The sequence below is a fragment of the Lethenteron reissneri genome, chromosome 65 (genome assembly GCF_015708825.2).
Source record: "Lethenteron reissneri isolate LAM-NWPU_2019-01 chromosome 65, ASM1570882v1, whole genome shotgun sequence".
Classification (NCBI taxonomy): domain Eukaryota; kingdom Metazoa; phylum Chordata; class Hyperoartia; order Petromyzontiformes; family Petromyzontidae; genus Lethenteron; species Lethenteron reissneri.
This window is the reverse complement of record NC_083843.1, coordinates 5,321,255-5,347,507: the sequence shown is the minus strand read 5'-3', so window position 1 is coordinate 5,347,507 and position 26,253 is coordinate 5,321,255. Positions and strand designations below refer to the sequence as shown.

At 48.1% G+C, this 26,253-nt stretch overlaps 1 protein-coding gene across 3 annotated transcripts in view; it reads left to right on the top strand.

The window, feature by feature from the left end:
* LOC133359651 (uncharacterized) overlaps window positions 1–26,253 on the top strand; it is a 49,105-nt gene that overhangs the window by 3,819 nt on the left and 19,033 nt on the right. For 2 of the 3 annotated variants that reach the window (XM_061578127.1, XM_061578125.1), the window contains exons 2-10: window positions 817–872; window positions 967–984; window positions 2,337–2,354; window positions 3,032–3,049; window positions 10,594–10,617; window positions 10,734–10,793; window positions 20,722–20,745; window positions 20,862–20,921; window positions 24,683–24,706. In XM_061578127.1, coding sequence (XP_061434111.1) covers window positions 819–872; window positions 967–984; window positions 2,337–2,354; window positions 3,032–3,049; window positions 10,594–10,617; window positions 10,734–10,793; window positions 20,722–20,745; window positions 20,862–20,921; window positions 24,683–24,706 — 300 coding nt within the window. In that variant the 5' untranslated portion in view covers window positions 817–818. Of the gene's footprint in view, window positions 1–427; window positions 522–816; window positions 873–966; window positions 985–2,336; window positions 2,355–3,031; window positions 3,050–10,593; window positions 10,618–10,733; window positions 10,794–20,721; window positions 20,746–20,861; window positions 20,922–24,682; window positions 24,707–26,253 lie in introns of those variants that run through there. The other variant, XM_061578126.1, reaches the window with a different exon arrangement.

Below are 26,253 nucleotides of genomic sequence, written 5' to 3'. Positions count from 1 at the left end.
CAAGTTTTCCAGTAAGGGTATATGACGTGTTTTATTAAGGGCTTATGCCAATATAACACTAAGGGTGTAACACTTTCCCAGGGGTTAGGGGTCCTAGGTTGGGTCCTCTACTCGGACCTTCCCCACGGTCTGTTCCTTGGCTCAGCTGGCTGTCCGGGCTGCCTCCTCCGCACCAGCCAAGGGCTGATCCAACTTCGGCCGGTCGCGGAGTGCAGCCACTCCTAGCGCTTACGCTAGCCCTTCTCCTAGCCCTTCTCCTAGCCCTGGTCCTAACACCCACCCTTCACGTTTCCCGCTCCTAGCTATGACCCCGCTTACGTCCCGGGCTCTACCTTAAGTATCCCCCAGGGACATGACGTCATCCAGCTGGCCGGCGCGCATGACGTCACTTCCCGTGACGTCATCGCCCCAGCCAGCGAGCGTGACCGCCATGCCCCCCAACGAGTCCTCTACACATGTACTAGTCATCTCAGTCAGCCAACCCATGGCACCTGCTGGGTCTGTTCCGTGACCTCCTGTCTGTGAGTCTTCTACACTTCACGTGGCTTCAAAGTGCACCTAGCATGGCACAGGTGCCGTGGTGACATCACCGTCAATTATTGGCGTATGGCGGGTATTGGTGATGATGGTGGTGATGAGGTGGTGATGGTGTTAATAATGGTGGTGATCGTGTTAATGGTGATGATGGTGTTAATGATGGTGGTGGTGATGGTAATGGTGATGGTGTAGATGGTTGTTGGTAATAGTGGTGGTGGTTATGGTGGTGGTGATGGTTTTGAATATGGGTGTGTTGATGATTGTTATTTTTATTTACAGAAATGGCGTCACTGAAGGTGATGGTGATGATGGTGGCAATGGTGATGGTGGCTGAGGTAAGGTGATAATTATGCTGCGGATGCTGATGATGCTTATGTTGAAAATGATGATGCTGATGACGACGATGCTGATAATGTTATTGTGTTTCAGGCTCAAGTTACCTCAAATGTGAGTAACTTACACAGCGATACACACACTATGAGGGTGTATATTCAGAAGAGTGGCTCTTCTGAACAAAAGAATGAAGGGGTTGGTGAGGTGTGGGAAGCTCTAAGTACCAGGGTACTGTGGGCTCATCTCCCCATCAACGGTGGTTGAGGTTGCTTGTGCTCTCACCAAAGATGAACATCAGTTGATGGATGCAGGTGTAGTGACTGTCACTGTGTGGTGCCGGGCCTGTGTGTACACCCAGGATACGGGGTTTAGTACCAGCCCTAGTGGGGGCTTGGGTGAGCGCTGGTTAAGCGTGGTGGCACCACGCACAGCGTGCAGTGCGGGCTCTCGTTGAGAGAGCGAGAGAGTGTCAGCCAGCTAGGGTTACGTTGGGGGCATGATACTCTGGCTGACCTGGGGACATGTGACCGGATGATACTGGAGGGGGCCACCAGGGGAGGGGAACAATGGGTGGTCACATGGTCCAAGAAGAACTCTCAAGAGCCTTCGGGCAAGGGGGAAAGAGATCGAGAAGGTGGGCGGGGCAAGAGGCGGAGCCAGCCCCAGCCCGGCCCGATATAAGGGGGGCTCTGAAAGGGGCTCGGGGTTCTTACTGTTGGAGAGGCAGGAGATCCACGTCAAGCTTGAATAAGCCTCCAGCCACGCGGTCCGGGACCCAGCTTGTGGTCCGGACCGGGATAGTGGAACCATGTCTAGTTCTGCCGTAGCGTGGTTAGTTGGGTGGTTACCACCCGAGGGTATGTTGTGTTAATAGCCCCGGAGTATGTTGTGTTAATAGCCTGGATTATGTTGTGCAAATAGTTAATAAACGTGTTGCTCCTAAGACAACGTCTGTGACTCACTTGGACTCAATACACAGGCAAGGCCGATGAGTCAGATGCCTTCTACGACCTCCTGTCTCAGGTCCTAGCGAATGTGGCCGCTTCGGATAGAGTCATCCTGTTGGGTGACTTTAATTCCCAAGTGGATCATGATGCAGACACCTGGGCTGGAGTTATTGGAAGGCATGGGCCAGATCAGCTCAATGATAACGGTAGGATACTGCTAGACTTGTGTGAAGCCCATGGGAGCGTAATCACCACCACGCTTTTCCGGCATTGGCGCATCCACAAAACATCGTGGATGCACACCGTTTCCAAGCAAGAACATCTGCTGGGCTATATAGTGACATCTGTCAACTAATAATAACTTGCGGAAATGGCGTCACTGACGGTGATGATGGTGGCAGTAATGGTGATAGTGGCTGAGGTAATGTGATGCTGATAATGCTGCGGATGCTGATGATGCTTATGTTGTTAATGATGATGCTGATGATGATGCTGATGATGTTATTGCTTGTTTTTTAGACTACGGTTACTGCACATGTGAGTAACTTACATACACAGTTACACATTATGAGGGTGGATATTTTATTCAGAAGAGTGGCTCTTCTTAAGAAAATAATGAAGGGGTTGGCGAGGTGTGGGAAGCTGGAAGTACCAGGGTTCTGTGGGCTCACCTCCCCATCAACGGTGGTGGAGGTTACTTGCGCTCTCACCAAAGATGAACATCAGGAGATGGATGCAGGCAAGGCCAATGAGTCAGATGCCTTCTACGACCTCCTGTCTCAGGTCTTAGCTAACATGGCCGCTTTGGATAGAGTCATCCTGTTGGATATCTTTAAATGTGCGAGTTGGTCAAGATGCTGGCACCTGGTCTGGAGTTATTGGAAGGCATGGGCCAGATCAGCTCAATGATAACGGTAGGAGACTGCTAGACTTGTGTGAAGCCCATGGGAGCGTAATCACCACCACGCTTTTCCGGCATTGGCGTATCCACACAACATCTTGGATGCACACCGTTTACAAGCAAGAACATCTGCTGGGCTATATAGTGACATCTGTCAAGTAATAATAACTTACGGAAATGGCGTCACTGACGGTGATGGTGGCAGTAATGGTGATGGTGGTTGAGGTAACGTGATGCTGATAATGCTGCGGATGCTAATGATGCTTATGTTGCTGATGATGATGCTGATGATGTTACTGCTTTTGTTTTTTAGGCTCCGGTTACTGCAGATGTGAGTAACTTAAACACACAGTTACACACTATGAGGGTGGATATTTTATTCAGAAGATTGGCTCTTCTTCTGAAGAAAATAATGAAGGGGTTGGTGAGGTGTGGGAAGCTCTAAGTACCAGCTTACTGTGGGCTCACCTCATCAACGGTGGTGGAAGTTGCTTGCGCTCTCACCAAAGATGAACATCAGTAGATGGATGCAGGCAAGGCCAATGAGTCAGATGCCGTCTACGACCTCCTGTCTCAGGTTCTAGCCAACGCGGCCACTTCGGATAGAGTCATCCTGTTGGGTGACTTTAATGCGCGGGTCAAGATGCAGACACCTGGGCTGGAGTGAATGGAAGAAAGGCGCCAGATCAGCTCAATTATACAGTAACGGTAGGATTCTGTTCGACTTGTGTGCATCCCACGGGAGCGTAATCACCAACACGCTTTTCCGGCATTGGCGCATCCACACAACATTGTGGATGCACACCGTTTCCAAACAAGAAGATGTGCTGGACTATATAGTGACGTAATTCAAACAATAATAATAAATCGTTCATTCAAACATTCACGCTGAAGTGAATAGAGTAGCCGATATGCCGCAGCTACAAAAAATATATTATACATATAGTTTTGGTGATCTGTGCCAAACTCCTGACACTGTATTGCATGTGTAACGCTAGGTAGGCTACGTTGATTTCCATGCAATTATAAAAAAAACATGTTTTTCCTTAATTGTAACAAATTATTAGTTATTAGTTTGTTACACGAATAATTCATTTACTCCAAACCTTTGATAAAGCCAAGTGCGCTTTGTTTTGGATTTCATCTTTTGGTTTTGCACACCATTACAGAATAATAATAATAATCTATTCGTAAATTTACACCAAATATGATAGTGATTTATTTTGTTAATTCAATACAATCTTAAAACTTTGGTCTTTTAAAAAAAAATTGATAAACCCGTCACGTTTTGGGCAATTACACTAGTATATATAGGGGAATGGTGGTAAGGGCCTCACCACATTGCCAAAAGGGGGGTCAGATGGTGCTGTTCGATATAATAAAATGCAAATATCAATGGGTGTAGCCACGATCAAGACATCAAGATTAATAACAATTAAAATACATCTGCATCATTAGACCTCCTTGCCAGTACCGAAATATAATAGGGTTTTTCCTCTTTTTTATGGCAACAAAACTGAAACCTTTCTACAAGGAATCATGTGTGCATTAACCACAATACTTGTGGTCAAAATGCAAACAAAAAACACTGATAATTCTAGATTTGAAGCTTTCGTGACTGCAAGGATTCATACTCTTAGGTTTTTTTCGGTAACGTCACGTAGGTAAAAAATAAATAATTAAAATTTATAATAATAAATAAAAATAATTGAAATAAAATAATAAATCACGACGTTTCACAGGCAACACAAGCTTCCGTCTTCAGGTGGAACCGTCACAGCACAATTTCTGTATCAAGTAAAGAGAAGTCCCAAGAGACCCGACCTTATATATACTGGTTAAGGGGGGAGGAGCCAGGATGGGCCACGGGAGAGGAGTTGTGAGATGGTTAGTACGGCTGCTGGGACTGAGCCTTTGTCATGTAGATGGCAGAAGCAGATAAGAAAGTCAGGACCAAGCAGCCCCTTGCTATGTTGCTGGGTGGGTAAAACTCAAGGCAGGCAAACCAGCGTGTGAAAAAAGAAGCTAAATATGATAAAACAAAACTGGCTGTCTATCAGTAAACTGTACGCAAACTAAAGAATAGTACCTGTCAAATAAGATGGTCCAAATATGTGTAGTTAAATCTTTTTTGCATGGTTAATAACAACTTTCCAATGATTATTTAGTTTGTACCCACCATCACGGTTGAAGTTATTTATGTCTGTGTTTGTATATCTGGATGGCTTCGTGTACAAACCTTTGATGGTAGCCAGAAGGTTTGCAGAGCACCTTGGTCTCGGAAAAGACAATCTCATGAGAACCCACAGCGTTGTAGCAATGATCGGCATTGGCGGAAGACTCAATTTTGCCGTGTTTCAGATCTGACTTGTGCTCGCGGACACGATCAGAGATATGACGTTTCGTTTCCCCAATGTAACAATCACCACAGCTGCAACTCAGTTTATAGACTCCAGGGTATTCCAAGTAAACGAATGGAATTAGATCACGCATTTTATGTACTGTACTGAATCGGACTTGGATCTTATGTTTGTTAAGAATTTTGGAGATCTTTTTGGTCACGCCTGCTATGTATGGCAACGTGATAGTTTTGATCGGAGTTTCAAGTGGCTGTTTCTGTATGGTGGGAGAAACCTGGCGGATGGTGCGGTCAGAGTATCCATTCATCCTGAGGGCCCGATGTACATGTCTTAATTCACTGGCCAGGTGGTGTTGGTCAGAAATGCCATGAGCTCTGTGGTATAGTGTTTTGATGAGATAATTATTTTGAGACGGGTGGTGTGGATTCAGATCCACCACCACCCAGGATGTACCTGCGCTGGTTAGGCATTGCCTCACCAACACTTATTTTACCTGGAATGGCACCTTCTACAAACAGAATGAGGGTACCCCTATGGGCTCCCCCTTGTCACCAGTAATAGCCAATGTGTTCATGTAAAAGTTTGAATCAGACGCCATCCAGACGTCCACCCTGCGTCCTTCCCTGTGGAAGAGATATGTGGATGACACTTTCGTTATTTGGCCACATGGCCTCCCAGCATTGAACCACTTTTTGGACCACATCAATTCCAGACACCCATCCATCAGATTCACCATGGAAGTGGAGAAAGATAGCAAACTACCATTCTTATATATTCTGTTTGAGAGGAGACCTGACGGATCCTTGGGACATTGTGTCTACAACATAATTCTCTCATCAAAACACTATACCACAGAGCTCATGTCATTTCTGACCAACACCACCTGGCCATGATAATTGGTTCTTTACCCTTCTATCTGGCAACAAAACTGACACCTTTTTGCAAGGAGTCATGTTTGCATAGACCGCAATACCTGCAGTCATAATACAAACAAAAGAACATAACTCTGATAATGTGCACTGTCCTTGAAGTTGATTGGTCCACACCCGAGACAGCTTTCCTTCGAGCCTAGTCTCATATGGGTTGGACCAGATGACGCCAAAAGGCGCACAACTCAAGGACAATGCACCATCAGAGTATGAGAGCTCGGGGCAAGCATCTACACTATGGGGACCTCATTTGCCAGTAAAAATATGATAATTGGTTCTTTACCCTTCTATCTGGCAACAAAACTGACACCTTTTTGCAAGGAGTCATGTTTGCATAGACCGCAATACCTGCAGTCATAATACAAACAAAAGAACATAACTCTGATAATGTGCACTGTCCTTGAAGTTATTTTTACTGGCAAATGAGGTCCCCATAGTGTAGATGCTTGCCCCGAGCTCTCATACTCTAATGGTGCATTGTCCTTGAGTTGTGCACCTTTTGGCGTCATCTGGTCCAACCCATATGAGACTAGGCTCGAAGGAAAGCTGTCTCGGGTGTGGACCAATCAACTTCAAGGACAGTGCACATTATCAGAGTTATGTTCTTTTGTTTGTATTATGACTGCAGGTATTGCGGTCTATGCAAACATGACTCCTTGCAAAAAGGTGTCAGTTTTGTTGCCAGATAGAAGGGTAAAGAACCAATTATCATATTTTTACTGGCAAATGAGGTCCCCATAGTGTAGATGCTTGCCCCGAGCTCTCATACTCTGATGGTGCATTGTCCTTGAGTTGTGCGCCTTTTGGCGTCATCTGGTCCAACCCATATGAGACTAGGCTCGAAGGAAAGCTGTCTCGGGTGTGGACCAATCAACTTCAAGGACAGTGCACATTATCAGAGTTATGTTCTTTTGTTTGTATTATGACTGCAGGTATTGCGGTCTATGCAAACATGACTCCTTGCAAAAAGGTGTCAGTTTTGTTGCCAGATAGAAGGGTAAAGAACCAATTATCATATTTTTACTGGCAAATGAGGTCCCCATAGTGTAGATGCTTGCCCCGAGCTCTCATACTCTAATGGTGCATTGTCCTTGAGTTGTGCGCCTTTTGGCGTCATCTGGTCCAACCCATATGAGACTAGGCTCGAAGGAAAGCTGTCTCGGGTGTGGACCAATCAACTTCAAGGACAGTGCACATTATCAGAGTTATGTTCTTTTGTTTGTATTATGACTGCAGGTATTGCGGTCTATGCAAACATGACTCCTTGCAAAAAGGTGTCAGTTTTGTTGCCAGATAGAAGGGTAAAGAACCAATTATCATATTTTTACTGGCAAATGAGGTCCCCATAGTGTAGATGCTTGCCCCGAGCTCTCATACTCTGATGGTGCATTGTCCTTGAGTTGTGCGCCTTTTGGCGTCATCTGGTCCAACCCATATGAGACTAGGCTCGAAGGAAAGCTGTCTCGGGTGTGGACCAATCAACTTCAAGGACAGTGCACATTATCAGAGTTATGTTCTTTTGTTTGTATTATGACTGCAGGTATTGCGGTCTATGCAAACATGACTCCTTGCAAAAAGGTGTCAGTTTTGTTGCCAGATAGAAGGGTAAAGAACCAATTATCATATTTTTACTGGCAAATGAGGTCCCCATAGTGTAGATGCTTGCCCCGAGCTCTCATACTCTGATGGTGCATTGTCCTTGAGTTGTGCGCCTTTTGGCGTCATCTGGTCCAACCCATATGAGACTAGGCTCGAAGGAAAGCTGTCTCGGGTGTGGACCAATCAACTTCAAGGACAGTGCACATTATCAGAGTTATGTTCTTTTGTTTGTATTATGACTGCAGGTATTGCGGTCTATGCAAACATGACTCCTTGCAAAAAGGTGTCAGTTTTGTTGCCAGATAGAAGGGTAAAGAACCAATTATATTTTTACTGGCAAATGAGGTCCCCATAGTGTAGTTAACCACCTGGCCAGTGAATTAATACATGTACATTGGGCCCTCAGGATCAACGGATACTCTGACCGCACCATCCGCCAAGCTGTTTCTCCCACTATACAGAAATAGCCACTTGAAACTCCGATCAAAACTATCACGTTGCCATACATAACAGGCGTGACCAAAAATATCTCCAAACCTTCTGGCTACCATCAAAGGTTTGTGCACGAAGCCATCCAGATATACAAACACAGACATAACTTCAACCGTGATGATGGGTACAAACTGAGTAATCATTGGAAAGATGTTACTAACCATGCAATAAAGATTTAACTACACATTTGGACCATCTTATTTGACAGGTACTATTCTTTAGTTACCGTACAGTTTACTGATAGACAGCCAGTTTTGTTTTATCATGTTTAGCTTCTTTTTTCACACGCTGGTTGCCTGCCTTGAGTTTTACCCACCCAGCAGCATAGCAAGGGGCTGCTTGGTCCTGACTTGCTTATCTGCTTCTGCCATCTACATGAAAAAGGCTCAGTCCCAGCAGCAGAAGCAGCCGTACTAACCATCTCACAACAACTCCTCTCCCGTGGCCCATCCTGGTTCCTTCCCCCTTAACCAGTATATATAAGGTCGGGTCTCTTGGGACTTCTCTTTACTTGATACTGCAATTGTGCTGTGACGGTTCAACCTGAAGACGGAAGCTTGTGTTGCCTCCGAAACGTCGTGATTTATTATTTTATTTATATATTTTTAGTATTATTTATTATTATTTATTTTTATCTACGTGACTTTACCGGAAAAAACCCAAGAGTAACACTGATAATATATGCATTGTCGTTGAAACTGATTGGTCCACACCAGAGACGGCTTTCTTTTGAGCCTCGTGTCAATTGGTGCTAGAACAGAGGAAGCCAAAAGGCGTACAGCTCAAAGACAATGCAATATCAAAGTAATGAGGGCTGAGGGTAAGCATCTACATCATTAGACCTCCTTTGCCAGTACCAGAATTTAATAATAGGGTTTTCCCCCTTTTTCTGGCAACAAAACTGAAACCTGTTTATAAGGAATCATGTGTGCATTAACCACAATACTTGTGGTCAAAATGCAAACATGTTTGCAAACATGTTTGCATTCTGACTGCAAGTATTGTATTTTGGTACTGGCAAAGGAGGTCTAATGATGTAACTTTGGAGGCTCTGCTGCTGAATATGGAGCAATGGTACTATGAGATGGCGGCCTTGCCATCAGCCCTACCAAAACTAAGCACTTGCCTGGGTATTTGTGTCATCAAACATGCCACCCCCTCAACGCCCCATTGGTGGGGTAGTTGTGGAGAGAGTGGAGAGGTTTCCAAACCTGGGAAGTGTGCTAATGACCAGCTATGGTTTGACAGCAGAGGTCTCACTCCCAATCGGGTGGCATTATCTTTTCTTCGGCTGCGTAATGCTGTGTGGAAGCTACCTGGTGTGTCACTCCACACGAAGCTTCGGATCTTCTCAGTCACAGCCATGCCCTCCCTTATCTATGCTTGCGAAACATGGATCCCCTAATGGAACATCTTTGCCGGTTCGAAACATTCAGTCCGTCCTGCCTATGCTCCGTTTTAAGTTTAAGCTGCAGGCTGGTTTGTGTGAGGGCCTCACAAATCCTTGAAAGATCTGGACACAGTCTCACCATCTGTTAGCTCATCCCGACAGACAATGCTACGTTGGATGGGTCACGTATCCCGCAAGCCCAGCCACCGCATGGTGAAATAGATTCAGTTTAACCAGATAGAGTGGGTTAAATAGTCACGGCATGGGCTAAAGTGGAGGTGGGTTAATATGGCACAGGAGGATGTGGAGCTGAGTGTACTTGTCAATGACCGGTACCAGCAAAGTCAATATCGGGGCTCTGAGAATGACATTTGTGAAGGACGCTACTGGGCAGTTGGAGGCAGTCACCCTCCAACAACAACGAAGGGCAGAGGAGCGACACAACAACGAGCGGAGCGCCAGACAGTTAAAACGCAGCAAGTTGGCACAGTAGAGGGCACAGCAGATGCATCTGCTAGTCATCTTCTTCAGTCAATCCATGGCACCTGCTGGGCTTGTCCCGTGACCTCATCCTGCACCTAGCCTAGAACAGCAGTCAACCCATGGAACCTGGGTCTCTGCCGTGACCTTCTGCCAGTAGGGAGAGCTTTCAACACTTCACGTGGCCCCGAAGTGGAGCTAGCCTGGAACCAGTGCCGTGGTGGCACCACCACTTAGTCGTGAAAAGCAACTGTTAATGTTCATGATTTCCGTGATGATGGTAAGGATGGTGATGGTGGTAATGTTGGTGATAGTGATAGTGTTGCTGATGATGATGTTGATGACGATGGTGGTGATCTCAGGGGTTGTGGTGATGGTGGTGGTGATGGTGGAAGTGATGATGGTGGTGATGGTGTTGATGCTGCTGATGTTTATTACGGTGGTGATGATGGTCTATCCTGCAACCTCCTGTCAGTGAGCCTTTGACACTTCATGTGGCCTCGGAGTGCACCTGGCTTGGCACAAGCGCCGTGGCGATGTCAGTGCCACTCTGTGGCCCAATGCCGCTATTGTTGTTGATTACAGTATTGATGTTAATGCCGATGTCCTGTTTCTTGTCCCGCAGACTTTAGTCATCATCATCTACAAGGTACGTGTTGATAATGTTTGTTATCATATTTTTGTAAGATGCTGATGATGTAGCTGATGATGCTGATGATGATGTTGCAGCTGATGGTGATGATGTTGCTGCTGATGTCTCTACAGAGTGATTTGAGCCGACCTCTTGGAGCCAGCTACTCCGATGCTTGTGTAGCCCCCGAATGGGTGAGTGGAGATGATAGTGGTGGTGGTGATACTGCTGATAACGATGATGACTATAGTACCGATGATCATGGTTGTGGTGATAACAAGCTGTTCTGGCATTGGCGCATCCAAGCAACTTCGTGGATGCACGTCAGGTCCTAAAAGGAACATCTGCAGGACCATATTATGACAGAACAGTGGAAAAGGGCCAAGTTCTTGACAGCAGGCCCTACAGTGAAGTTGATCTTTCCAATAACAATCGGCTTGTCATCTGTAAGATGCACCTGCCATTCTTCCACTCTGGTTATAGATGCCCATCTACAACCCCATTCAAACCCACAGCGGCCTGGTCCCAACCTGCTGATGAAAGTTGCAAGCCTATATTTTATAATCGTTTGCAGCCGAGGTTGGCATCGTCCTACTGATGCCGAGGGAGAATGGGCGAGCTTCAGGACTGTGGCTCATGCAGCTGCAATGGCTGCTTTGGGAACGAGGTCCAGACTTCCACAGAAACCCTGGCTGACAGAGGAAGTGTTCCAGCTGGCTGAGAAAGTGACAGGCCCACTCCCACTGTCTACATCATTCCACGTCGGAGAATGATGAGGCTGACTGCACCCTTCACTCGGAGGTTCGGAGAGCCATTTGGCGCTGCATGGATGGTGGAGGATTTGAAATCTGCCTCACCAATACTTACTTAACCTGGAATGGAACAGTCTACAAACAAGCTGAAGGTAGCCCAATGAGTTCCCTTATCTACAGTTGTAGCCAATATTCTCATGGAAAAAATTGAGACGGACGCAATCCAGGCATCCACTTGTGGAAGAGGAATGTGAATGACACGTTTGTCATCTGGCCACATAGCCGACTGTCTCTAAACCAATTCCTCAACCACATCAATTCCATACACCCAGCCATCAAATTCACCATGGAGGTAGAAAAGGATGGCATGCTACCTTTTTTGGATGTCCTAAACAAAAAGAGACAAGATGGCTCAATGAGCCATTCTGTCTACAGGAAAGTAACCCATACTGACACCTACCTAAAACCTGATTCCTACCACCATCCATCCAGGAAGAATTTCCTCATCAAAACGCTAGACCATAGAGCTCAATGTATCTCCAACAATGAACAACTAACCAGTGAACTCAAACACCTAGATGACATTAATGGGACATTTGTGACAAAGAGCTTCATAGCTCATCAGATTCCCCCAGTATAAATAAATATTCTGATTGAGATTGTGATGTCTTCTGGATTCTACATTATAAAAAATAGACTTCGTAGCTCGAAAAGATTTCCATGGCGGAGCTGGAGAAATCTCTATGGAAGAGTTGCAGTGGGATACTGATCGATTCCAGGGTGCGGTCGAGGCATGGTTCCCTATTGGTCAACCATGTTACGTATGCTGATGTCCTGATGATTGCTGCTCACTGAGAAGTAGTATGCGGCTGCTGAACCTCGAGTACACCACAAAAAGGTGATGTTCTTGCCATCAGCCCCACCAAAACTAAGCACCTGCCTGGGCGTTGTCATTAAACATTCCACCCCTCGACTCCCCATTCGTGATAGGGCAGTTGTGGAGAGAGTGGAGGAGTTTCTGTACCTGTGAGGTGTGCGTATGTCCAGCTCCGGTTTGGCAGCACAATTCTCACTTCGAATCAGTTGAGCGGCATTATCTTTTCATCAGCATTGTATCGCTGTGTGGAGCTACCTGGCCTGTCACTCCATAAGCAGCTTCGTATCTTTTCTTCGGGTTTTCTCAGCCACGAGCATGCACTTCCTACTCTATGCTGGAGATATATGATGCTATGATAGAATCCATCCTGGGTTTAATCAGGCTGGATTGTATTAGGAGCTCTCAAATCCTGGAAATTATCTGCCTCTATGAAAGGCAAATTTTTCACCCTCTGTGGAGGAGAATCGTGAAGGATGCTACTTAGCAGTTGGAGGCAGTCACCCCTCCAACAATAACTGAGGGTGGAGGAGCGACACTCACAGCGAGTGGAGCGCTGGACGGCTAAAATGGGGGGGGGGGGGGGGCACAGGTGGTGCATTTGGCAGTTATCTCAGCCAAACAACCCATGGCACTTCGGTTTGTCCCGATACCTCCTCCCAATTGCGCGACAACAACTTCAGAACAATCAGTCCAAGACTTTTCAAAATTCTCCCAGAGTGTACCCGCGTGTCAAAAATTACCGAACGCTGAATAGAACCGACTCCTTGAAATGTCCTCGAAACTCGAATACACGGCGACGCATCCCTCCCCCCCGTGTGGTGACAATAACAGAGCACCGTGGTAATAAACCATACAAAAAACACGACGGCCGTTCGTACACACTCACACATTCCAATCTCGGACAAAGCGAAAAAGCAGCATAAATCAGCATAAGTACACGAATCTGCAGTCAGGATCGTGTGCAGCCTCAAAGATTCCCAGGACCCAACTGGAGTATCTTGTGCATTTACAGTTGTATTCTTGAAGGATCAACTCAAAAGACGGCATTTGTACTTGGTAGAAGCCTGCAACCACACGTTGAACAAATCTGCACAGCTGCAGTCGTGGTTATGAAGTTGAGACTCCACGCGACGACAGTCCAGGGACCCGGCCGGCTCCTCTATCCCCACGTTGAACTCAAAAGGGCTGCAGCCTGGGTCTCGGAGCCATCTGCCCGGTAGTCATCACTGGTTTCTCCTGGAGTCCCGTGCTCGGGGTGATTGTAGGTCGTCGTCTTCCACCGTACCCCAGTGGTGCCCGCTGAAGTCCACAAATGTAGTCCCACCTTCACGGCCTCTCTCCCTCCTGAGCAGCCAATCCACTGCCTCTTGCTGGGTCGTAGAATTCTGTCAATCAACTTGGCACGTGCAGCGTCCTCCAATCGGAACCTCGAAAATTCGGTGTACTGTATTAAACTTTTTATTGAAAACACCTGCCGCCAATTAAAACCAGATCGTTGCTTCCAAAAGTTGAGGTTTTTGGGGGATTCTCCCCCCTCACCTTTTCACCTCATGTAACCTCAGCCACCACGGCTCTCCACTTCGCAGCAGCGCTGGGCCACACCGTTATATTCCACCCCTTCAAACTAGACCCCCACTCCGCAAGGGTTTGTCCCGACCAGACCAGTCAGGGTGGTTATGCATATGGCACACACCAGACATGAATCTCTCTCCCCCGTGGGCCGTGGCGATTTTTAAACGTTCGGCACCCATACTAGTGTAATGACTCTCGGACAACACGAACTATAGAGGAGTCTTTTATTTATTACTAGCTGTACTACTCGGCTTCGCCCGGGACTTGTATCCACCACGGCCGGCCGCCTTTGTCTCCCCAGTGGCGATGTTAATACGCTACAGCAGTTACTCGTTTGAGGCAGAGTCGACCTAGGGGAGGTTCAAATAATCGTCACCGGTGGTGGCCGTGAGCGGGAATGGAACTGGGTTCGCCGGGTTGGTAGCGCAGCGTAGCGTTAAGCACTACACCCACCGCTCCTCACACACCACACACGCACAGACACACACACAGACACACACACACAGACACAGGCAGCACGCTAAGCACTACACTACCGTTCCCCCTACACAACACACGCGCGCGCGTCCATAGGTACACATACACGCGCTTGCTGCAGACACACACGACTTTCAGGGTGCGTACGGCAGTAAACGACTGAAATAATAAAGCGGCAATGCGGCGCAAGGAACGCCTTAGACCTGCAACACATTTGTGTAATGCGAGCGTAAACACACAAACACATACAAACACATACACAATACACACATACATGCAGACACACAGACAGACACATAACAAACATACATACACACACATACATACACAGAAAGACATACACACACATACATAGACACACACATACATACACACAAGCACATGCACACACGTACATACACACATACATACAGACACGCAGACATACACATAAAGACATAGAAAAAATCCCACATACATACACACACACACAAAGACATACACACACATACATACACACATACATAGAGACACACAGACATACACATAAACACATACACACATACACATGACCCGGCTTCGCCCGGGACTTGGATCCACGATGCCCGGCCGCCTTTGTCTCCCCAGTGACGATGTTCACACACGACAGCAGTTACGCGTTTGAGGCTGAGTGGACCTAGGGGAGGGCCAGGTCCGTTTCAAATAATCGTCAGCGGTGGTGGGCGTGAGTTGGAATCGAACTGGGGTCGCTCAACCAGCTTAATGACTATTTGTACAAAGAACATATAAAGAATCGATTATAATAACCAGGCTACAGTCCACATTATAGACTGCCAGTACACGCAGTCAGCTTCATAAGCAGGCTAGAGTGTACCTGATAGAGTGGCAGTACGCTCACCGAGCTTAATAAGCAGGCTACAGTGTACATGATAGACTGGCAGTACGCTGATCCAGCTTAGTGACTATTTGTACAGTGAACATTTAAGTAATCGATTGTTGGCGCGTTGGGTTTAAAAGTAATATAAATTGCACACATTGTGGTGGGGGTGGAGTGAAGAGTAGGAAAAACTTTGATGAATTTACCTCAGAGTGGCGTGGTGGGTGTCGAGGCCTAGTAGCGTGCAGAGCCTGCGGCCTCGCCTAAATTGTCCACCCGGCAGAGGCAGGGTACGGGTGGCGTTCCCCCCCCCCCCCCCCAGCGCTCCAACAATACTGTGTAATGGCTATTATTTAATTATTTACGGAGCCTATGAAAGTGGCGAAGGCGTGGCTAGCCGTTGGCAGGGGCAACCGCCGTCCAATGAAACTGCAGCCCTTGGCGAAGGCGTCGCTAGCCGTTGCCAGGTCCAATGAAAGCGGCGAAGGCGTCGCTATCCGTTGCCAGGGGCAACCGCCGTCCAATGAAAGTGCGTATGGTCCGAAATCCACACACAGACGGACAGACGGACAGACAGACATTCACGATTTTATATATATAGATTTAGGGTGCTTCACGCAGATAACTTGGTCAGGGATGACACACAGATAACTTGGCTAGGGATGACACACAGATAATTTGGGCCAGGAATGGCACGCAAATGGCGACGATGCGAAGACAGTAACGGTGCCAAGACAGCGACGACTGAGATGCGAAGACAGCAACGACCTGCAGATAGTGACGATGTGAAGACAGCCATGGCGAGAAGACAGTCGACCCAGATCCCACGGCAGCCCCGAACCTTGCCTTCCCTCTCCGTTAATCTCCAGCATGGCCCTCGCTCCACCCCCGGCCACGCCCCCTTTCTCGAACTCTCTAGCCCGTTCCTTAACTTCCCAGATGGGTCTGCTCTGTAATTACCCCTCGTGACCACTAGACCATGCACTGTCCCTGCACCCGCACTGCCTCCACACGAGGTATGAACAAGGACGGCCATACCGTTAAAGTTTCTTATATTAAACTTTCTCGGTCATTAGTCCTCTGAACTAAGGGAGTTGCTAATGTCCCTTTCTGCTGATAGAATTAATACCCCACCTTGGTGAATGAAGTATTAATTATTTCAATCGGTTGAATTAAGAACCCCCCTTTACCTAATGTAACCACAGTCATCTCGGCTCACCCCTGAAAAATAGTGCTCGCCCACACCATTTCAACTATTATACACAACACTACTATACACTATGCACTAAAATACTATACACTATACTTAACTATGGAATGAGACCATGTGTTCCTCATTGCAAGGCCCCGCGGGCCACTGGTGGCCCCCCTGGTGGCCCTTTAAGAGCGGGGCCCCCTGACGTGCGACCACCCCCGACAATACACAAACAGCGACAACACCCCCCCTACCCCCATCATCATCAACATCGTGCTGCTTACTGTCAAATCCCCCAATGGTTGTTCCTAAACGTGTGGCGTGGCCCCTCACTCGCAATGCTGACGTCTTGTCTGCTAATGTCCCAACCCACCCCCTCCCCCTGAAAAAAATTAGTGAAAACACTGAAAGAGAGCGTCGATGATACACTCACTAACTACGCTTGCTCCTGACGAGGTTTAACTGTCTTTGACCACCTGAACGTGACCTGGCACAGAAGAATTCCCTTATCAAAGCACTACACCATAGGGCCCACTGCATTTCTGACCAACACCACCTAGCCAGTGAACTGAAACACATAAACCAGGCCCTCAAGATGAATGGGTACTCGGACCGCATTATTCGCAAAGCTGTTTCTCCAACCATGGAGAAACAACCCCCTGAGACGCCGATCAAAACCATCACGTTACCATACATAGCAGGTGTTACCAAAAATATTTCCAAAATCTTAAACAAACACAATATCCAGGTCCGATTCAGTACAGTACACAAAATCCGTGATCTAATCCCATCTGTGAAAGATGTCATTCCTGACATGCAATATCCTGGAGTCTACAAACTAAGTTGCACCTATGGTGGCTGTTACATTGGGGAAACGAAACAACATATATAAAACTGTGTTCGCGAGCACAAGTCATATCTTAAACACGGCAGAACCAATACCTCCGCCATGGCTGACCATTGGTATAACCGCTGTGGGCTCTCATGATATTGTTTTTTTCCGAGACCAAGGTACTAGGCAAACCTTTGGGCTACTATAAAAGGTTTGTTCATGAAGCCCTCCAGATATATAAACAGACATAACTTCAACCGAGAAGATGGATACAAATTGAGCAATCATTGGAAGAATGTTATTAACCAGGTGTAATGCGGTTGTAAACGGCCCTTCTGAGGTGCCGTCAGGGGGGGAGGAGTTAGGTCACGTGGGGGGGAGAGGGGTTGAGTATAGAAGGAGGGGAACCGGAAGAGCAAGGGAAGTGACGGGGAACCAGGAACAGAGGAAGGCCACGAAGGGCGAAGCGGGGTGTGGCGAGATCGCCACGAACACGGGGGGAGCGAGGATCGGCACCGTTGGCCAGCGGTGACCGACCCGAAGCAGCGAGGAGGCTGCAGTCAGCAGCGGGGCTGCACAGAGAGAGTGGGCAGCGGGTCTGCATACAGTGACAGCCAGAGGGTCTGCACATAGGGGTAGCAGCAAGTCTGCAGGGAGGAGGTTACAGTAGATGAAGCAGAGAGTCAGAGGGGTGAGGAAGCTATAATAGCAGTGAATAGCCGGGGGCTACAAATACAGGAGTTATAACAGAGTGCCGTGTGGGTAAAGACGTGAACCTGAATAAAGACACGAAGACAGAAAGAAGTGTTCGAGTCCTTTTATTACACTGGAGTCAGAAGTGAAACGGCATGGCGAAACAACTGAGGAAGAAGAATATCCCATCTCCGGCGTCGGCTTCATCATCGGACGACGACGATCTTCCTCCTGAGGTCGGCTTCACTTCGGCGGAAGGAGAGATCCGTGAGGGCCCGGGTGTGGAGGAGGTTGCCGCTGCGCCCGACCCATCTGCGTTGAAGGACGAAGATTTAAGATGGACCCGGATGGCGGAGCAACTGGCGACCCTAAAAACCGTCATCACGGAGTTGTGTGACCTTGTCACGCCAAGGGCGGCGTCGGAAGGTGATGGTGGTGATCGGCAGGAGCCCGGGTCGTCTTCGATGGCGCCGCCATCGACCACGCGGCGTGAAGACGCCATCTTGGGCGTGGCGCACCACGGAAGGCGGGAAGCCGCCATCTTGGGGCCGCCACGAAGATCGTCCGCCATCTTGGCGACACCGCGTTGCGACGCCTTGCTGAACTTGCCGCCGGAAGAGTCGGTGACGGACGGAAGCAGGCCAAGGAGCCGCAGTCGTCACCTTACAACTGTTAAGGAGTTCTCCATCGGGGGCGATTGGAGTGCGTTCGCTTGTCGATTTTTGGCGGCGGTACGAACGGCAAGGTGGACGGACGCCGAGGCGCTGGAGGTGCTTCCGACTCTCCTTGACGATGAGTCTGTTCGTTTTTTTCGCTCTATAAAAGCTGCGAAGAAGAAAACATTGCGTGGAGTGTTCGACAAAATGGCGGACGCGTACGAGCCACCGGATGATGCCCATCGCCGCTTCGTGCAGCGGCAACGCGCACCGGAGGAGTCGCCTGTAGCGTACAGGGGCGCCGTGCTGGAACTCGCGATGGCCGCTTACCCGGAGACGGAGCCTGACCTGCTGGAACCTCTCATCTTGGGGAAGATGTTGGAGTTATCCCGGGATCTGGGCATCCCTATGCCGGCTTGCGGTCACGAGAAACTCACGTCCCGGACCGCGGCTAAGTGTTTGGACGCCCAGTTCAATCTCCGCCGCTGGAAACAAGTCACGGCGTGGACGGGCGGTCCTGTCGTCGATGGGGGGGCCGTAGGGTGGGACCCTACAAAGGCCGTGTACGTGCCGGATGCGACCGGCCCAAAGGAGCTGTCGGCCGCCTCCACTCCGTGGCCGGCTCGAAGCGAGCCGGGGCCGCGGGCTCCACCACCGGCGCGGCCACGTCGGGACGGGGTGCCTGCTGCGCGCCGACCCGACGTCGACTGTTTCCGCTGCGGCCGTCGGGGCCACTATGCCAGGGACTGCTGGGCCCGGGTTCCGGGGCCGCCCCAGCAGGAGGCCTCGATCGCGGACGTCCCAAAGAAAGACCCTCCGGCACAGACAAGCCGGCCGTGACAGCGCAGGGAGGAGGACCTTCCGCTTGTGGGACGCCGACCGGAGCCGCAGAACCCACGGGACCTGCAGCTCTTCCTATCCCTCCGCGGACGCGAGTACGGGATGTTTCTGGACGCGAGCGGGACAGTGGCGGGCCTCCAATGGCGACGGAAGAACTTGCGCCCGTCGCCCCTAAAACCCTTCCACGTTCCCGCTCGGCGGGTGGGCCGCCGACCGTCCGGGACGGCCCGGCTACCCGTACTCGCTCGAAATCCCTCACGTTTCGTTAGATTGTGTTGTGTTGTGTTATTGTTATAATGTTCTTCAATGCTTCGTGTCTTTTTGCGTGTTGGCCCTTTACACCCGCATTGCTTTTCAGGTTGCAATTCAGCCGAGGTCGGCTGGATTTTCTTTAGGGGGGAGGGTGATGTAATGCGGTTGTAAACGGCCCTTCTGAGGTGCCGTCAGGGGGGGAGGAGTTAGGTCACGTGGGGGGGAGAGGGGTTGAGTATAGAAGGAGGGGAACCGGAAGAGCAAGGGAAGTGACGGGGAACCAGGAACAGAGGAAGGCCACGAAGGGCGAAGCGGGGTGTGGCGAGATCGCCACGAACACGGGGGGAGCGAGGATCGGCACCGTTGGCCAGCGGTGACCGACCCGAAGCAGCGAGGAGGCTGCAGTCAGCAGCGGGGCTGCACAGAGAGAGTGGGCAGCGGGTCTGCATACAGTGACAGCCAGAGGGTCTGCACATAGGGGTAGCAGCAAGTCTGCAGGGAGGAGGTTACAGTAGATGAAGCAGAGAGTCAGAGGGGTGAGGAAGCTATAATAGCAGTGAATAGCCGGGGGCTACAAATACAGGAGTTATAACAGAGTGCCGTGTGGGTAAAGACGTGAACCTGAATAAAGACACGAAGACAGAAAGAAGTGTTCGAGTCCTTTTATTACACAGGTATAACCTTAACTGCTTCATGGTGTTGCCTTTATATTTGCATCTCCAGTTTCTTCTTCAGCCTCCCACTCCCAGTCCCGCCCACTTCCCCCCCCCCCCCCCCTCCCGGCATTCTGCATTGCTTCTAATCCCTCGAGCAGCGCTCCACTTCCACTACCCCACACCCTCCTCTCTGTCTCTCCTCCCTGGCTCCTCCCCCCCTCTCTTACCTATATTGTCACGGCAGCCCTTTTGCCAACTTCAGCAAAACGATGTTGATTACGATGGTGATGATGATCTGTCTCGTAACCTCCTCTCAGTGAACCTTTAACAATTCACGTGGACTTGGAGTGCACCTGGCTTGGCACAAGCACCGTGGCGATGTCAAAGCCACTCAGTGGCCAAAGGCCGCTCTTGTTGATTATAGAATTGATGTTAATGACGATGTCCTGTTTCTTGTCCCGCAGACTTTAGCCATCATTGCCTACAAGGTACGTATTTGATGCTCCTGCTGATGATAATGTTAGTTATATTTTTGATGTTGCTGATGATGCTGCTGATGATGTTGCAGCTGATAATTATTATTTTGCTGATGATGTCTCAACAGTTTAATCTCACCCGACCTTCTGGAGCCAGCTCCTCAGATGCGTGTGAACCCTACCCAACGGTCAGTGGTTATGGTGGTGATGGTTGCTGTTATGGTGTTGATGATACTGATGACGGTGGTGGTGATAGTTAAAGTTTCAAGTTTAATTTATTAGGTATAGCCCTGTGAGCCATGAGGCTCTTGAGTCGGGTGCAACCGCAACAAACAAATTATGAACGGAGAACATCTTAAAGCGACGACGTGCAACAGAAACATCCTGGATAAACCAGCAAATATTCCAGAAAAAAACACAGTATTACAACGCTGTGTGCAAAAATTCCAGTGTGATGCAAGTCAAACAATAACAAACATAAGACAATTTAGATAAAAGTTATCAGGCCAACTCTGCACTTCCGCAAGAAACATGGCTTAACCATGTTTTCGAAATCACCAAAATAAGCTAAAAAAAAACAATGTAAAAGTGATCATAGAAACTGTGATTCAAATTTATCAATCAACAATATACATAACATGTACGACCAAACTTGCATCCATAGCTGTAAGCATGAGTCACTCCCAACGTATTATATGTGAGTGAGTCAGTCGTAGTGTGAGTGAGTGCATGATGTGTGAGTGAGTCAGCGTATGATGAGTGAGTGTATGATGAGTGAATGGGTCAGTGGTTGTGATGATACTGATGATGGTGGTGATAGTGGTGATGGTGGCTGTGATAGTGGTGATAGCTGCCGGTCGGTAACGCTGTTGTGGCTGTGAGCAATGCCATTGGTGGAGAGGCTGATACCAATCAGCCGTTCCCTTCATTGTGTCTCAGATTACTGTTGGTTTGCTTCATCAACATGGCACAAGGAATAGTGGTGGTAGTTGCTTATGCCCCCCCACAGAAAATGGACATCAGTGGAGGGATGCAGGCAAGGCTGATGAGTCAGGTGCCTTCTAGAACCTTCTATCACATGTGCTAGCTGAAGTGGCTCTTCAGGATGGAGTCCTCCTGTTGTGTGACTTTAATGCCAAAAAGGTCATGATCCAGACACCTGGATTGGCATAATTGAAAGGCATGGGTCAAATCTGTTCAATTACAACAGCAGGAGACTTCTAGACTTCTGTGCAGCCGCAGATTTGTAATCACCAACACGCTGTTCCGGCATTAGCGTATCCACACAACATCGTGGATGCACATCACGTCAAGCAAGAACATCTGCTGGACTATATAGTGAAAAAACAGCGGACGCGGGCCTATTTCCTTGACACCAGGACTTTCCATGGAAGTGATATGCCCACTGACCATTGGCTTGTCATCTGTAAGATGCACCTGCCATTCTTCCACTGCGACGGTGGACGTCCATCTAGGACGCCATTCAAACCCACAGTGGCCTGGTCTCAGCTAGCTGATGAAAGTTAGATGCGAGAATCTCATCACTAATTGAAGCTGGGTTTGGCATCGACCGCCCCCCCCCCTCCAACATACCTCATGATACCGAGGGGAAATGATAGAGCTTCAGAGGACGTTGGCTCATGGATATGCAAAGGTTGACAGAGGTGGTGTTTCGGATGCCTGCGAGATAACGACAGGCCGACTCCCAACGTCAACAGCATCATAAGTCAAATAATGAGGAGGCTTACACCAGCCTTCGCCCGGAAGTTCAGAGAGCTGTGCTGTGCTGAATGGATGAGTGGTGGTTGCGGTTTCCTGAGGAGATGAAATCTGCTTCAGAAGCTTCTGATCATAAATCACTTTTTACTTCAATCAAAAAAGTAACTTGCAATGCCATACGAAGGGAAATAGTGAACCAAGGTCAGACCCCTAGGAACACGTTTGCAGGTTTTCCAATCATTTTTGCAAGGTATTGGAGGAGGAAAATTTCCTCAGCACAGATATATCACGGGGGAAATGTTTGGTTGACGCTGCTGGGGCTGTAGTGTATCAAATATTGGAGGATGTAGCCACTCCCTGTGAGTGGCTGGCTGAGGTGCCATTTGTTGAGAAAGTATGAAGAGAGATCCAGAGTCGGAAAGCAGGAAAAGCACCGGGCAGAGATGATCTTACAAGGGAACTGCTGAGTGAGAGGGTGGTGTTTGTGTACAGACTGCCCTATAATCACAGCATTATAACAGTGACCACTGGACAGGTTCCGCAGAATTGTAAGGATGCCCTGGTGGTCCACCTCTTTAACAAGGGGGACCATGCCAATTGTAATAACTAAGGGGGCATCTCCCTCCTTAGGGCGAGGCCGGGAAAGGTCCTGGGAAGGAGTAGTATTCAACATCGCCGCTTTGCCAGGCAGCACGCTGTGTGGAAGCTGCCTGCCCGATAACTCAATACAAAACTCCGGCCCTTCTCGGTCAGTCATGCACTCCCTTCTCGAAGCTTCAGGGCTAGCCTGCCTACAATCCATCCTGGGCTTGAACTAGTCTAGATTTTGTGAGGAGCTCATAGTTGCTGGAAAGTGAGCTTCGGCAGGCGAGGCTTTACTGTGTTTATTGAACTTTTATCACACCATATTCAGCGAACCGTGCTAATTGCAGTGGTGTAGTGCATAGTCGTTCAGTATATAGCAGTGTAGTGTATAGTAGTATGTATGTTGAACTTCTTTCGCACCGTACATAGCCAAACGTGCAAAGCGGAGGTGCAGGGGAAGGACAACCAACTAAACACAAAAAGCAGTTCGAAAAGAAATTAGTTTTCAATCTAGATGATTTTAAAGTGCATAGCTCCATTTCCTTCCTCATATCGGAAGGAAGAACATTACAGACGGCTGCAGAAGCGCATCTCAAAGCACGCGATGCAGTGACCTTTTTTGTTAGATGGCCAGCCAAATGCCGCTGCGAGGATGACCGGAATTCGCATGATGATGTATTCCCAACAAAGCAGGTTATCTTTGAATGAATAGAGGGGGCTTGAAGGGCACGTCATGAGCTAGAGTAGAGAGATAGGATGATGCGTACAGTAACAGTGTTGTCAAGATCGACCTCGACATATGTATGTATAACTAACTTATTTTGCACCATACGTAGCTAACCGTGGTAATCGGAAAGGACAACAAACTAAATACAAAAAGTAGTTCTAAAGAAATATATGAAGGAGGCTCTTGAAGGACACTACTGGTCAGCTAGAGGCAGTCGCCCTCCAGAAACATTGAAGGGCTAAGGAGCGATGCTCAAAACAACGAGCGGAGCGCTGGGAGGCTAAAACGCAGTCGGGAACACAGGTGGTGGTGCATCTGTTAGTCAATCCAAAGCACCTGGATCTATCCCATGACCTCATATCACAATACGTCACGTGGCCTCAAGGTGCACCAAACCTGACACAACGCCATGGTGATGTCATTGCCACTTAGTGACAGACGACGGTTGTTGTTTTTTTGTCGGTGGTTGTGATGGTGGTGATGTTGTTGCTGGGGCTGATGATAATGGTGGTGGCGATTACAGCAACGATGATGATGCGAGATGTTAACTACCTGGCCTCGTATACAGAAGTTCGTGGGTTCGATCCCGACCCTGAGGCCCGCTGAAAAATAGAGTTTGCATGTCTCTTTGCCCGTGGTGGTCGCGTGGATTTTTCTCCGGGTTCTCCGGTTTTTCCCTCCACATTTAGAATCAACGTCATCATGCGATTGAGTAATTTGGCTACTATACATTTACACACGACGACGATGATGAGCCAATTCGTTGAGCTACCATTTGTGATAGCCAAGTCACTTTGTAAAAGAGGTATATAACTCAGTGTGCCTTATATGTTAAAATAAAAAAAATAGAAAAAATTAAGTTTTCAATATCGCTGATGATTGATGTTACTGATGATGCTGATTATGCTGTTTTTGCAGGATACCACAATCCCGCCAACTTTAGTGAGTAGAAGAACGTTGCACACATTCCATCAGAAAATGCACGCACACTACACGTGCATGGGCCTTTCCCTCTAAGAATTCATCTCACCCGCAGCATGGGTTTAGCACATCCCATTTGCATGGTTTGCTACAAAAGGTGCGTAAGAAGATGAACATACATACAGACACACACACTACACTAGACTATACACTACACTTTTGATTTAAAGCTTTCGTGACTGCAGGGATTCATATTCTTGGTTCTTTCGGTAAAGTCACATAGAAGGGAAATAATAAAATAATACTTTTTTTTCTACGTAACTTTACTGAAATAACCAAGAATATACACTACACTATTATACACTATGCTATTGTGAGGGTTGCTCTTTTTTTTATTAAGATTGGAGTGAGAAGGGATTCGCCTCCATTCTCTCTCCCATACAATTCCCTCAAGGGCACCAATGTGGACTTTTGAACATACTTTAATAGTGGCATACAATAACGCAATCCGGAATACAGTCTTAACAAGATTTAGAATGTATGACACTTTGTTCAAGGACGCGAATCAAACACTGGTGGAAAATAACTTACCGCATCTGCAATGTTTCTCTAATGTTAATGTTCACTTTAGTAAAATATTAAATTTATAGGTAATATATTGTACATTTTTTTTACTTGTTGACTTTTTTAATTGCTGTATTTATGTATTTATAATGTTTATGCGACCTGTTGCAAATGTCTTTTTTTATTTAACAGTTTTTTGGTTTGGTTGATAAAACCCGATTCAAGAGCTTCGTAGCTCAAAGGGAAATTCTAAATAAACTGTTCAACTATACACAGCGTCAATCGCGTGACAACAACTTCAGAACAATCAGTCAAATACTTTTAAAAATTCTCGCAGTGTCATCGCGTGTCAAAAATTACCGAATGCTGAATCGAACCGACTCCTTGGAACTTGCTCGAAACTCGAACACACGGCTACGCATCGCCCCCGTGTGGTGACAATAACAGAGGACCATGGTAATAAACCATACAAAAAACACGACGACCGTTCGTACACTCACACATTCCAATCTTGAATAAAGCGAAAAAGCAGCATAAATCAGCATAAGTAAACGAATCTGCAGTCAGGATCGTGTGCAGCCTCAAGGATTCCCAGGACCCAACTGGAGTATCTTGTTTTGCATTTACAGTTGTATTCTTGAAGGATCAACTCAAAAGACGGCCTTTGTACTTGGTTGAAGCCTGCAACCACACGTTGAACAAATCTGCGCAGCTGCAGTCGTGGTTGTGAAGTTGAGACTCCACGCGACGACAGTCCAGGGACCCGGCCGGCTCCTCTATCCCCACGTTGAACAACTCAACAGGGCTGCAGCCTGGGTCTCAGAGCCGTCTGCGCGGTAGTAATCGCTGGTTTCTCCTGGAGTCCTGTAGTCGTGGTGATCGTAGGTCGTCATCTTCCCCTGTAGTCCAGTGGTGTCCGCTGAAGTCCACAAATGTAGTCCCACCTTCACGGCCTCTCTCCCTCATGAGCAGCCAATCCGCTGCCTCTTGCTGAGTAGTAGACA